The 12,206-nt window shown below is 36.1% G+C and overlaps 1 protein-coding gene across 1 annotated transcript; it reads right to left on the bottom strand.

Moving 5' to 3' along the window:
- Positions 1-5,790: 5,790 nt before the first annotated feature.
- Positions 5,791-9,428, bottom strand: LOC134851596 (homeobox protein HMX3-like). The gene is made up of 3 exons (XM_063867741.1): positions 8,097-9,428; positions 7,415-7,845; positions 5,791-6,806 (listed from the first exon to the last, which is right to left on the bottom strand). The coding sequence occupies exons 1-3, from the start codon at positions 8,323-8,325 to the stop codon at positions 6,078-6,080; spliced, it is 1,389 nt and encodes a 462-aa protein (XP_063723811.1). The 5' UTR covers positions 8,326-9,428; the 3' UTR covers positions 5,791-6,077.
- Between the last annotated feature and the right edge of the window lie 2,778 nt (positions 9,429-12,206).

Here is a 12,206-nt window from a genome sequence, read left to right as displayed (position 1 = left end):
TTTGTTGGTTTTGATTTCGTCAAACAAGTTTAATCATTAAAGATGCAAAACATACATTTCAAACGCGACATTCTTCTTGACCCTTGCCGACAATCCGGCGCCCGGTTTTGTTGTCCAATCTCGTTTTAAGCTGCAGATTTAATTGTTGGTCTTCCAATAATGAATTGAGAAGTCAAACTCCTCCTGTACCAATTTGACGATGATGATTAAGTCGAAAAAGGGGAATTTCGTTAATGTAAAAGAGTGCAGTCGCGATCGAAAGGTTCGAGGTTCGAGCCTAATCGTGAGCTTTAATTTTGGATAAATAAATAACAAACAAAACTTTTAAGAAACGCTCACGTGGGATTCTGTAGGATTTCGCCACGCGTGTTTGAACGACAGCGGGGTTTAATTTTTAGAGAAAATTTCAGCTTTAAATGAGTTTAGCTCAGGTTCGAGTTTCGTAGCTTGACAAACTCCTCGTTTTAAGAAATCAAACCTTTAAAGGAATTACCTTTTTCCTGTGAAGAAAAAGTATAGATAGATTATAAGGAACGCTTTTATGCGGAACTGGCTTTCGTGTTATCGAGCGCACACCTTGAAAACTCGCCGATCAACATAGTTGCGATAAGGCCGATAAAGACTAAAGTTGCTCACAATGTAACTCTATTTGCCCAAAGTGTGATAAACATAAGTGGGTTATGACTTGAAATAACAAAGACAAGAGCATCGGGCGCCTAAGAGTCGCCGGAGACGTTTCAGTCTCGCGATCTTTCAACAGAAGAGCCCACTTTGGTATCATTTAATCCGATTCTCAATCAGAACTCATCTCGAAATGAGAATGTCTCCGCAAACACAACTTCAATGCTTAGTTTATTATACTAATTCATTAAATTTTGATTGATTTGGCCATTATCATTGATAATTGGCAGAGAACAAAGGGTATGAAAAGGTTGAGTTCTTCTGATGCAAACGCTGATTGACAACAAGTGTAAAGACATCTAGCCATACACAGCTTTTGCCGAACCTACCGCCCCGTTTCCGAAAAGCGGACAAAATCACCACTCAACTACCTCCTACCCCCCTTTCGCAACGAAAACTAAACTATTAGCCCAGACACCAGGTTGGGGTAATAATACATACTGAAACTTCAGCATACAGAGTTGAGATAAACATTGCATCAATATTAACCCCTCGAATCACTTGTGTAGTGATCCAATAAGCTGCAAAGATTAAGATGAGAACCGGAGATCAATTTTGGTCTGTTGCAACGACCTGGTAATGAAATAAGTTCGAAGCTTGTTGTTATTTTGTCAGCGGACCTCTAAAAGGTTTTTAACAACTTTGAATTTAAGTAATGACTGGTTATTCGAAGCTTTTGACCCTGAAAGCTCTCGGCAGAACTGAGGAATGCAACCGGTTCATTGCAACGCAATAAAGACGCATCTATGCATAAATTTTTGCAAAACGGATGGACGAGATTTTGGTTTTCAAATTTTTTTTTTGGCAAATTCTTTCAGAAAGTATGATGAGCTACGGAGATCTTTTGAATTTAAGCGGAAATTTCAAACAGATTAACATCAAATAAAAGACATCTGAACAAAATAAGGCAAGCATTTTCCGGTTAACATGAATTCAAAACCATTTTCCACAATCTCGAAAATTTGTAAATATTTTTGATGGCAAACTGACCTTAATCCGACCAACCAGTAATTTATAAAAAGTTAATTTTTAGAAAAATTTATCGGTTGTTAATTTTCTCAAAGTGGTCAAATGGGTAACTCTCAAATCCTTACAACTCTAGAAAAATTTATCCAATTTTTATATAATTTCAGTTCAGGACATCAAAATTTTTCTGATGCTATGGGAAGTCAGTCGCATAGAGCTAGTTAAAAAGTTGAAAATTGAAAACGACATCAAACTCAAATACACAGCCTTTTTTGAGAGTCTGAAATATAACATGAAAAGCACAGTATGAAAAGCACAAGGTCTATATACTAAATTCTTACTTGCAGCACACAGCCTTGGCAATGGTTTGAACGTTTATAATGGTTTTAGCTGCACAAACTTATCCTTTTTTCTATGCACAACGCGTTTGCATCAACTTCATTTGTCTCTATAACTGGGGCACATTTGAAAAGAAGCATTAGTTAGATAAATTTTATTCTATCTATTTGAATATGATTGTGGGGTAATTACAAAAAAAATCAAAACTAAAAACGTGCAAAAAATTGAAAGTTTATCTGTGCAAATGAAGGCGTAAATGCTGGCAATGCAGTGGCATGTCAGGCTACCATTTTATCTGACTGCTCTGAAAAAATCGCTGAAGTTTGTATTAACTAGCCTTTCATAATAGTTAGAAACTGAATGGTTTCTAGTTTCAAACGAGGAGTCGGCAAGAGGCAACTTTTTTTGCTCCGTGTGAACCTACAAACGACACGAAGCATTGCACTCTTCAAACAAAACATATCAAATGAAGTTTTAAAAATTGTCGCGCATCACGAATGGTCTCCCTCGGAAAAAACTACGAAGCATCGCTTGTTGTTCCGACTTTCGATACGAAAGTAACGGAATATTTGTGCTCGGGGTGGGTTTTTTTTTTCTTCAGACAAATTTCGACTTTTTAACTAGCCATTTTTGACGGAATTTTATATCATTCAAAAGGTATTGTTGCCCTGAGCTCAAATTTGAAAAAATATTTTACCTGTGATTATTTTTCGTAAAGTTATGGGGGTTTAAAGATTGACATTTTGGCCAATTTCTGACAATTAACGCGCGATATAATTCGCGCTATTAACGCGTAAGCGGAGATTTAATCCGTCTTATAAATCATTCCAAATTGGTTGAACGAAGCTTATGTGGCATAATTGATTTGTTACAAGGAACGAAATCTATCTTTTTGTACTTTATATGGCGTGTGGGGGGATGATTTTCTCAAAAAATTTCAACTTTTAGAAAAAAAAATTTTCATTTCATTTTCTTTCTTTTAATTTTTTATGTTATTACTGCTGCTCCATAAACCTTAAAAGCCAGTCGGAATATTCAGGGCTTCGCCCTGATACGAGCAGTCTTGTTACTATTTATCGCTGAAAATATCCCTTGCCGTCCCTTGCTCTGAACGAATGGAACTAAAATAAGACCTAGGCACCTTTTTGCATGCCATTTCATCTACACCTCAAAAACCTGGTAAAAATATCATATGTTAGCTCTTTTCCGCTCGCCTTACATTTGAATTTCAAGTTTGAAAATCTAAGTTCCGCTCTCGTAATGTTATGACATTTTGCACGACAAAAAACTAACTATTGTGAACTGCATGTTTGTATTCGTTATTTTTGTTGCACATCACGCAATTATTAATAATGAACACGTTGAATTGCTACGAAACCAAAAATTTATATCAATTAGTTACGTAATTTTTCATTTTCGGGTTCAGCTGATTCTGCACAAAATTTTTGATCAAAAATCTCCATCAAAACTGCTCATTTATCAGACAAAAATTTCTGGACTGCCCTTTATTTGGTCTCCTAAGTTTTTGATATTTGTTTTCCATAAACTATGTTTTGGACTGTCAACCAAACTAGACTGGTTAAAGTTTGAGCCGTACAATAAAATCATAGGAGCAATTAGCTTTCCTGATTTCATGTTGGAACCAATTTTAGGCGGAAAATAGTACGTATTACGCTTTTAGCATGGAAAAAGTTTTCAAACAATTACAAGACTGCTCGTATCAGGGCGAAGCCCTTAATGTTCCGACTGCCTTTAAGGTTTATGGAGCAGCAGTAATAACATTAAAAAAATTAAATGAAATAAAATAAAACGAAAATGTTTTTTTTTTCTATAATTTGAAATTTTTTATGAAAATCTTCCCCCCACACGCCAAATAAAGCACAAAAAGAGAGATTTTGTTCCGACTGGCTTTTAAGGTTTATGGAGCAGCAGTAATAACATAAAAAAATAAAAGAAAGAAAATGAAATGAAAATTTTTTTTTCTAAAAGTTGAAATTTTTTGAGAAAATCATCCCCCCACACGCCATATTAAGTACAAAAAGATAGATTTCGTTCCTTGTAACAAATCAATTATGGCAATAAACTTCGTTCAACTAATTTGGAACAATTTATAAGACGGATTAAATTTCCGCTCACGCGTTAATAGCGCGAATTATATCGCGCGTTAATTGTCCCAAATTGGTCAAAATGGCAATCTTTAAACCCTCATAACTTCACGAAAAATGATCACAGGTGAAATATCTTTTCAAATTTAAGCTCAGGACAACAATACCTTTTGAATGATATTAAAAAAAATTCCGTCAAAAATAGTTAGTTAAAAAGTCGAAACTTGTCTGAAGAAAAAAAACCCACCCCGAGCACAAATATTCCGTTACTTTCGTATCGAAAGTCGGAACAAAAACTCATTCAGAGAGGCTGCGAAATTGAGTATGCAAAAAATTGGTACACAGAAACTCAGACGACATTAAACTGCTAGATCAAAAAACTGGAAAGCTGACACGACAAAATCTAATTTTTGTGTGAGAACTGAGATGCAGCAAGGCTGCTCGTATATCAGGGCAAAGCCGTGAATGTTCTGACTGTCCCTTAATTCATATCGAATAGTTTTTTGGGAAACGAAAATATTGAAAACCTATAAATTTTGGACAAAAAGAAAGCGCAAGTGTAAAAAATTGAGTTTTACGAAACTAATGCGACCGATTAGCTAGCATCAATTCAATTTGGAACGATTTTGTTGTGCGGGATAATTCGCTACGCATAAATAATTCGCGTTATGCTCTCAGTATTTTGAATTAATGCTTCAAAGCGCGCATAATGTAGTCCAGAACATGGCGAATTTGGCAATTTTTAAACCCCCAAAACTTTGGAAAAAGTTATTGGAGGTAAAATATCTTTTTGAATTTGAACTCAGGAAATCGATATCTTCAAAAAGTATAAAAATTTTTGTTGAAAACTATTATTTCGATCGGCGAAAATTGACTGAATAAAAAACAGACCGAGCATAAATATTCCGTTTTCTTCTAAAGTCGGAACAATAAGTCGATGTAGCCAGAAACTTAACTAGCAAGAATCAAGAATCAAGATGTAACAATAATCACAACTATTAATCATAAAACCTATGCGGTTACTGTTTGGTTCAAGCTATTACAGGTCAGGGTGGGGTTGATAACTATTTCTGTGCTCAAAATTTGCATCGCATTAGCTTCTGCTTCAATTTTACAGTAGTTTCAGTTGAACTTTTTTTTAAAAAAAAAGGATAAATAGTTTTGGATTCCCTATTTTTGGTTCTTAGACGACCCAATTACCTGTTTACTCAGTTTTCGATCCCCGTATTTAGGATAGTGAGCATCGCGCCCGCTTGAAAACACATAAATTCCAGGTTCGATACCCATTGTAGAATAAGTTTTGATAAAAAAAACTACCCCAACTAAGCATATATTCTTCACTTTATTTGAAAGTCTGAAAAAAAAAAAAGTTGTGACCCATTATCGCTTTATGTTTCAAACTAAAATTGAGGCTGTGTTACAAAAAAATGGATTCGAATATTCAATACGCACGTCAGTACATAAGATCTCGCCTGCCTCAGTGGCACTTAAATTCATGCTCAACTAATAGACACTTAAACTGCCGTGAAGCTCAACAAAAAAGAGACTACATTCTCTGTGTTAAAACGAGCAACTTTTAAAAACAATTGACCAGAGCGACTTGAATTATTAGTCAAATTAAACCAACATAAAACTTAAAAGCTAAGTGATTGTTAATCAATCTCATCAATTGCAATGAAGCCGACAAGTTTAATTGAAAGTTTGGAAAGAACTCGAATTACTACTAATGCTAATGTAAATTTAAATCTATTACATATATCTTCTTGACATAATTTAACATTTTTAAAAAAAATTCAATAGTGATGAATGAAAAGCGAAAGCGAGCAAAATGCAAAAAACTTTGTTCTAACAAATTTAATGCAAATATTAGATTTGATACAAAACTTTTTTTAAAATTTTCATGATAATTCAGATAATCATACTATGAGAATTTGAAAGAAAAAAAATGATTTTGAATAATTTTAGACAAAAAAATTTGCTCAAGTTTTATTCGTTGTGAACGACGCATTGGATCAGCTTTTGAAGTTTTTCTGTCAAAATTGGATGTGACTTGACCGTTTGCTGATTTTCCATGGTAGCATTAGTTACAATCAACTTCTGAGAATCTGAACTTGCGAAATTTGGTTCCATTTTTGGAAGGTTCAAAATCGGTGTCGAGTCGCTGCAGCTCCTTATCGGTGACATGATTTGGGCAGCTGACGAAAACACCGGCATCTGATGCGGAGGTTTTGTCGCAAACTGGTTATGAAAGTTCAGGTTATTTCCAACTAAACTTGAGGTCAGTTTTAAAAACTCATGTGGGATTGAGTTTATGTTTGGAATGAGTGGATGAGTCATGTTGGGTGTCGTCCCGGGGAGCCCAGGGAAGTTTCGGGACACAGGCGTCGGCAAAGGAACGTGAGCGGGTGATCCATTGGCGAAGACAGTCGACAACGGTAGCCCAACAGAGGGGTGATTTTCGTTCGGACTCAGTCCGAATTGACCTGGATTGTTGTAGAACAAAGACGCCGCCGGTGACCCGGGAAGTGACATGAAAGGGTGGTGTTCCAGACCGTTTCCGGGTCCGGGGAAAAGTGCCCCGGAGTTCCGGAGGAATGAAGCGGCGGCTGCTTGCTGTTGAATCAGAGGCCCATACAAGGCTGCTAGTTGCAAATTTTCAGCGTCTATCTGTTGTCGTTTGTGTTTCATTCTTCGGTTTTGGAACCAGGTTTTGATCTAAAGTAAAAACTGTATCCATCACAAAAGTTCAGCACAAAAAAACTTGGAAGCAAAAAAACATAGATATTTTGAACGAGCAGGTATGCTTTTTTACTTGTTCTACTTGTACTTTATCTGAAAACGAGAAAAACTTTTGGCTCATTCCTGTATATACAAATGTTGAAACTTGTTCAACTTTCTGTAAGTAGTCTTGAACTTTTTGAGCGCTTTTGATTGAAAAACATTAAAACCTTATTAAAAATTATTTTTTTTAAGACTTGACTTGAATGAAAAAGTTTTGTAGGTAAGTAATGGCTTTGAAACAATATAAAGATACGTAATGCTACAACTCGCAATAAAAAGTAACTCGCATTAAAAGAGAACTCGCAATATGCTTTCATCCGCAGTCACGCGAACGTGTTGCGAGCTTGCCAACACAGGGTAAGGCTTTATACAACATTTGTTGACGCGCGCCTAGCGCCCACCAACGACCTTAAACTGAAATTCTTAAGTTATAAATTAATCATGAAAGTTTGCGAGTTGTCGCTTTTCTTAAATTTTTGCGAGTTGTATTTTCTGGCGAGTTGTCGCGGTACCCTAAGTATATAGGACTTTTAAATCTGTACCTGGGTGTCTGTGAGTTTGAGCGACAAAGCGAACTCTCCTCTCTCACTTGCCGACAAATACTTCTGCGATCTGAACCTCTTCTCCAGCTCGTATATCTGGTGCGGCGTGAACGCAGTCCGGTTTTTCTTCCGGCTCAGATCCGAGGAATCGTCTTCGTCTTCAGTGTCATTGTCGTCATCTATTATATCATGGGTGACGTCATCTATTACGTCACTGGAAGTCGGGGAATACGAAATTTGTTTTTTGGAGTTGAATGGAGTTGGAGAGATGCTTTTGTACTTTTCGGCGCTTAGGGAAGCAGGAGGTGTCCCGCTAGTTGGCGTTGAGATAGGCGTCATGCGGACTGCAGTGTTATTGTTTGAGCAAGAGATCGGCGATGTCATCGGAGGAGATAGTTCGTTGGATGCTCGTCGCAAAGTCTCTTGGGATTCTGAGAAAGAAAAATGTTTCAACTTTGTTGAAAAATGAAGTTCAAGCAAACTAATTTTAAACAGTTTTTACTATTGAGTAAATTATCAAGTTCTTCTATCATTAATTGAAAAAAATCATGAAAATCAAAGAATTCTTTTAAAAACTATTGATATTGGTTTTATGAATTTTGGGAAATCATTTTTCTGTTCGAACTTAGCCATGTTTTTCGAAAAGTTCTTCTGAAGATCTGACTATCTGAAGCTTTCTTACCATTGAGAATCATCGGTCTACTTCTGTCCATCGCAGAACAGACTGGCAAGGTGTGAAAACTTTCCCCCGCAAAATTCACTTCGCATCCGCTAGCGTTTTTTCCGGAAACCATTTTGCTCCCTTTCCCGGAAAGAATGTTGTCCATGAGAAAGGGGGACGATTTTGGTTTCTGGGGGGTTGCCTGTCGAGCTGGAACTTCAGAGCTGACCGCGTTTTTTGCTTGTATCATCGTAATTGGAGAGCAATATTATGTAGTTGGTTTGAGAAAAGAGTTGTTTTCAAGTGAAGTTTTAATTAGTCTTTTTGATTTAGCACAAAAGTTGAGAGGCTTTTACAGCTTGTAGCGATAATGAATCAATGATAATTTTATGACAATTTGATATCTCGACGATAGTTGTTTTCGAGTCCAAGTGGAATAAATTTTAGATTGATGAAAAGAACGAAGATTTATAGTTTGGACAGGTAAGAACAACGAAACGGCCCGCGGCTGATTATCTATGATGTGATTATGTTTTGTAGTTGCGCAGCCAAGCTTCGTCGGCGCAAGAAGCACTTTATTGAAAAGATTAAACTATAAAGAAATCAGCTGCTAGCAGCAGAACCACTTTATGGTGCTGCGAACCAATCAAATACTTTGAAATTATTCGATAAATTATGATAGTTATCTATTGGCTAACAAGTAGTACCTTCTTAAGTGTGGTTGAGAGTAGCCGTCGGCTAAGCTTCTTTTGTTTTGACCAACTCAACAACTGCTCAGCCAGAGATGTTACTGAATGAACAGTCTTATTTAGTTTCATTTGCTTTTTTAAACAAGCTCTCATTTTACTCATTCATTATCAATCATCGAGTTTAGTCCAAGTTATACTCGAAACCAGACATTTGGAGCCAATGGAATAAGAATCAGGTTGGAGAAGACAGGAATCTCTTCTTGAACAACTTTACAAGAAGCCCTCTCAAATAAGCAGTGTGGTAATTAGACTTCTGCCAAACAAGTAGAGAGACTTATCAAGACTGCAAGCAGCCTGGGGCTCTCAGCCAATCCTGAACGATTGTAACAAGATAATTTGAATGTTTGAGTGTCCAATAAAAACGGAGCCAGTAGCCACTTAAAGCCAATCAGCTACAGGTAATCTAAGCAGACAGTTCTTTTGTTTCTATACTAACTCATGTCTCGCTTAAGAATACTATGCTCTCAATGACTTGTGTTATATCAATTATACCTCATTGAGATCTCTCAGAAGCTTTCGCACATATATCCGCGAACATAAAATCATCTAATTAATAATCAGACTTCAAAAAATATACAGAGAAAGATATATGTTTAAACTTGGTTTTTACGAGCGACTCCGAAACGTCAGAGATCTCTGAGAGTAGAAACGGGCTCGTATTGAAGATCAGAGTGGTTCCTGGTAAACAACTTTGAAATGCATGTACTAACGAAACCTGTTTATAAACTAAGTACTTGTCGAGTGAAAGTGACAACATTTTGAACGATTTTGATGTTCCTAAATCATTTCTTGATAAACTCCTCTAGTTATGATCTCTCGTTTGATGATCTATCAAACCATCACTAATGATATTTTCTTTCATGTGTAACGGTGCGAACACTTACAAAAGCTGTTTGTATAATGTTTTCATTTCGCTGCAAACAATATTCACGCACTTCCCAAGAGTTCAGCGGAGGTTTTCCTTGAAATTAAAGCGTGACCGATCACAGCTCAATGAGAAGCCCGAGTTTGTCATGTAAACACGAAATTCGCACCTCTCGATTTGAACTCTCACGTCCATAACGACTGGCTATTTAATATATGGACTATCTAATTGCCGCTGGACTATCCAAGGGCCATGCCTAGAGGAGGAATAAGCCACGTGATGTATTTTTTAAAAGCTATTAGCGTGTTTACTGGAAATAAGACAAAAATCGAAGATAGAAATCAGGAGTAGAGCGTTATGTATTCCTTGAACCTCACATCAGCAGAAAAAATTCCTTAATTTCTGTTATTTTAAATTGTTGTTCTTATGTTGTCCGAAAGCGTTCGAGCAACACGCTTCAATATCTTCAGAATAGAGGTTTAAATTATACGAAGAAACAGAATTTAGAATTTAACATTGAAAAATATTTAATTAGCAATATCTGTGAATTGGTGCCAAATTATGGTGTTTTCTCAGTAGTTTTTCGAAAACCAGGGGCGGGTTTTCAAAAAATTTTGAAAACCCCACCGCCCCCCCTCCGTAAATCAGCTCCTGTTCACTATAATAAATAGCTTCCGGTATATTTCACAAGCTATTAAAAATCATTTTAATCTATATTAAGGAAGATTATATGTTTTTCTTCATGATTTTTTTCACATTTTTTTTTTCAAAATTTTAATTAGACAATCCTTATATCTTAGATCTGAAGTTCTTAAGAAAAAAGAAAAGCAGAAAATGAGATCTGATTTTTAAAAATTCATTCAGGAGTTTCCTGCTTCGTCTAGAGTCAAATATAGCATCAGTACTTATTTAACGCTTTTTAAAAAAATTTATAGATTTTCAACATTTATGATAAAAAATGACTTGAAGGTAGAGACATAGCGCGATATAAATAGCTAGTTGCTGTGTAAGTAGCACAGAATGTCCCGGCCAGATCCATAAAAAATTAAAACTAACTGACAATAGTTGACCTCGAAAACAGAATAAACAAAAATGCATCTGAAAAATTTTTTCATATTTTTGCAGAATAGTTTTTTAATGTTTTAAAAATTTTTGATTTCCAAGAAAGCGCTAAGTTTTTTACAACTTAAAAATACTTTTCATTGATAAGATCTACTCGCTTGCTTTACTAGCTGGAAATCAGACGAAAACTCACGACTGGAAGGGCTCATATAATATATCACTTGTCCCATTCCGTTGATTATTTGTAGTACCTGATTTTGCGTGGAAAACTAAATTTAAGAAAACTAAAACAAGAAGATGGTTTCAACGGTCGGAACAAAAAATTAAAACCAGGCGAGGTCATAACTGGATACTTGGCTGCCTTATTATCAGAATACAGCAAAACTTTTTGTATGCACTCAGCGCTCTTTTTTTCTCTCCGGAGATAGACCTAAATGAGTTATAACCGATGGTCTTAACTCATAGAGTAATTTCGGATAGGGTACACCGTCTGCTCGTCACGCTATCTTATTTCCGGCCGGATAGATTCGTGCAACTTCTTAGTCTAATACCGATCCTAATCTTACATTATACTATTCTAGTCTCAGGTTGTTTAACTAGTCTCTGCTAGGCTCAATAGATCTAGGGTATACTGGTTTATTGCGGCTGCTGAAGTTCTCTTGGAGAGGCAACTAATTTCTAAGTTAAATTCAAATCTCTCTGGTGCTGAAATTACAAGTAATTTCAGCACTTACAAATAAGTGAGTTGTTAGTTAGATGGATCATGATTGGTTAATATTAAATACTTTACAGTGGTAAAATATCTAATTTATCCAATCATAAAATGTAGTTTAGATCAGGTTCCACCCATCCGGGTTTTACAGAGTTTTTTAGAATAGTTTTTCTGCAATTCAAAGGATGGATGATGGACGTTGGTATTTGGCGAACATCATATTTCTTCTGGGTTCTCCTGTTAGAGAAGTTCCAGGATCAATCGTTGTGTCTTCTTATGACAACGACTGGGTTTTCTCAACAAAATCAAATTTGATTTCAGAATGGTTTGCTATGACAGGTTTTTCTGTTTCATGTAGAGAACTTCTTTTGTCTTCAACCTAGTCTGGGAAGGGCGTGGAGATTGTGCGTGGAGGGGATGCCTGGTTACTCGGATCTGTACGTATACTTGAACATCGAGGTGGTCATTGGTCTAGTTCAATGAAGTCCTTTTCTGCGAAGTCAAGTCGTACTCTAAATCCTTTGAGTTGTGATTGTGGACGGCATATTGATTGTGGTTGGCCATTCTTTTTCGAGTGTAGTGGGGTCCTTTTGTCTTTTGGATGTTCGTCTTTGGTGTTGTATGCTGATCTATATACTGCAAGGTATAATTTACATTTTATAAAATTTTAATTAGTTCGGTGTTTTAATTATGATTTTGGTTAGTTGTTTTCACAAAAGCTTTTTGTTTTAGTTCGGTTATTT

The sequence above is a fragment of the Symsagittifera roscoffensis genome, chromosome 7 (genome assembly GCF_963678635.1).
Source record: "Symsagittifera roscoffensis chromosome 7, txSymRosc1.1, whole genome shotgun sequence".
Classification (NCBI taxonomy): Eukaryota; Metazoa; Xenacoelomorpha; order Acoela; family Convolutidae; genus Symsagittifera; species Symsagittifera roscoffensis.
This window is presented reverse-complemented; position numbering and strand designations above follow the sequence as displayed.

Bases quoted from the DNA above. Each gene is read 5' to 3' on its own strand.
- LOC134851596 (XM_063867741.1), bottom strand. From the start codon at position 8,325: ATGATACAAGCAAAAAACGCGGTCAGCTCTGAAGTTCCAGCTCGACAG. The intron at 7,846-8,096 runs GTAAGAAAGCTT...TTTCTTTCTCAG, and splicing joins TAGACCGATGATTCTCAATG to AATCCCAAGAGACTTTGCGA. The intron at 6,807-7,414 runs GTACAGATTTAA...TTTTTACTTTAG, and splicing joins TCAAACTCACAGACACCCAG to ATCAAAACCTGGTTCCAAAA.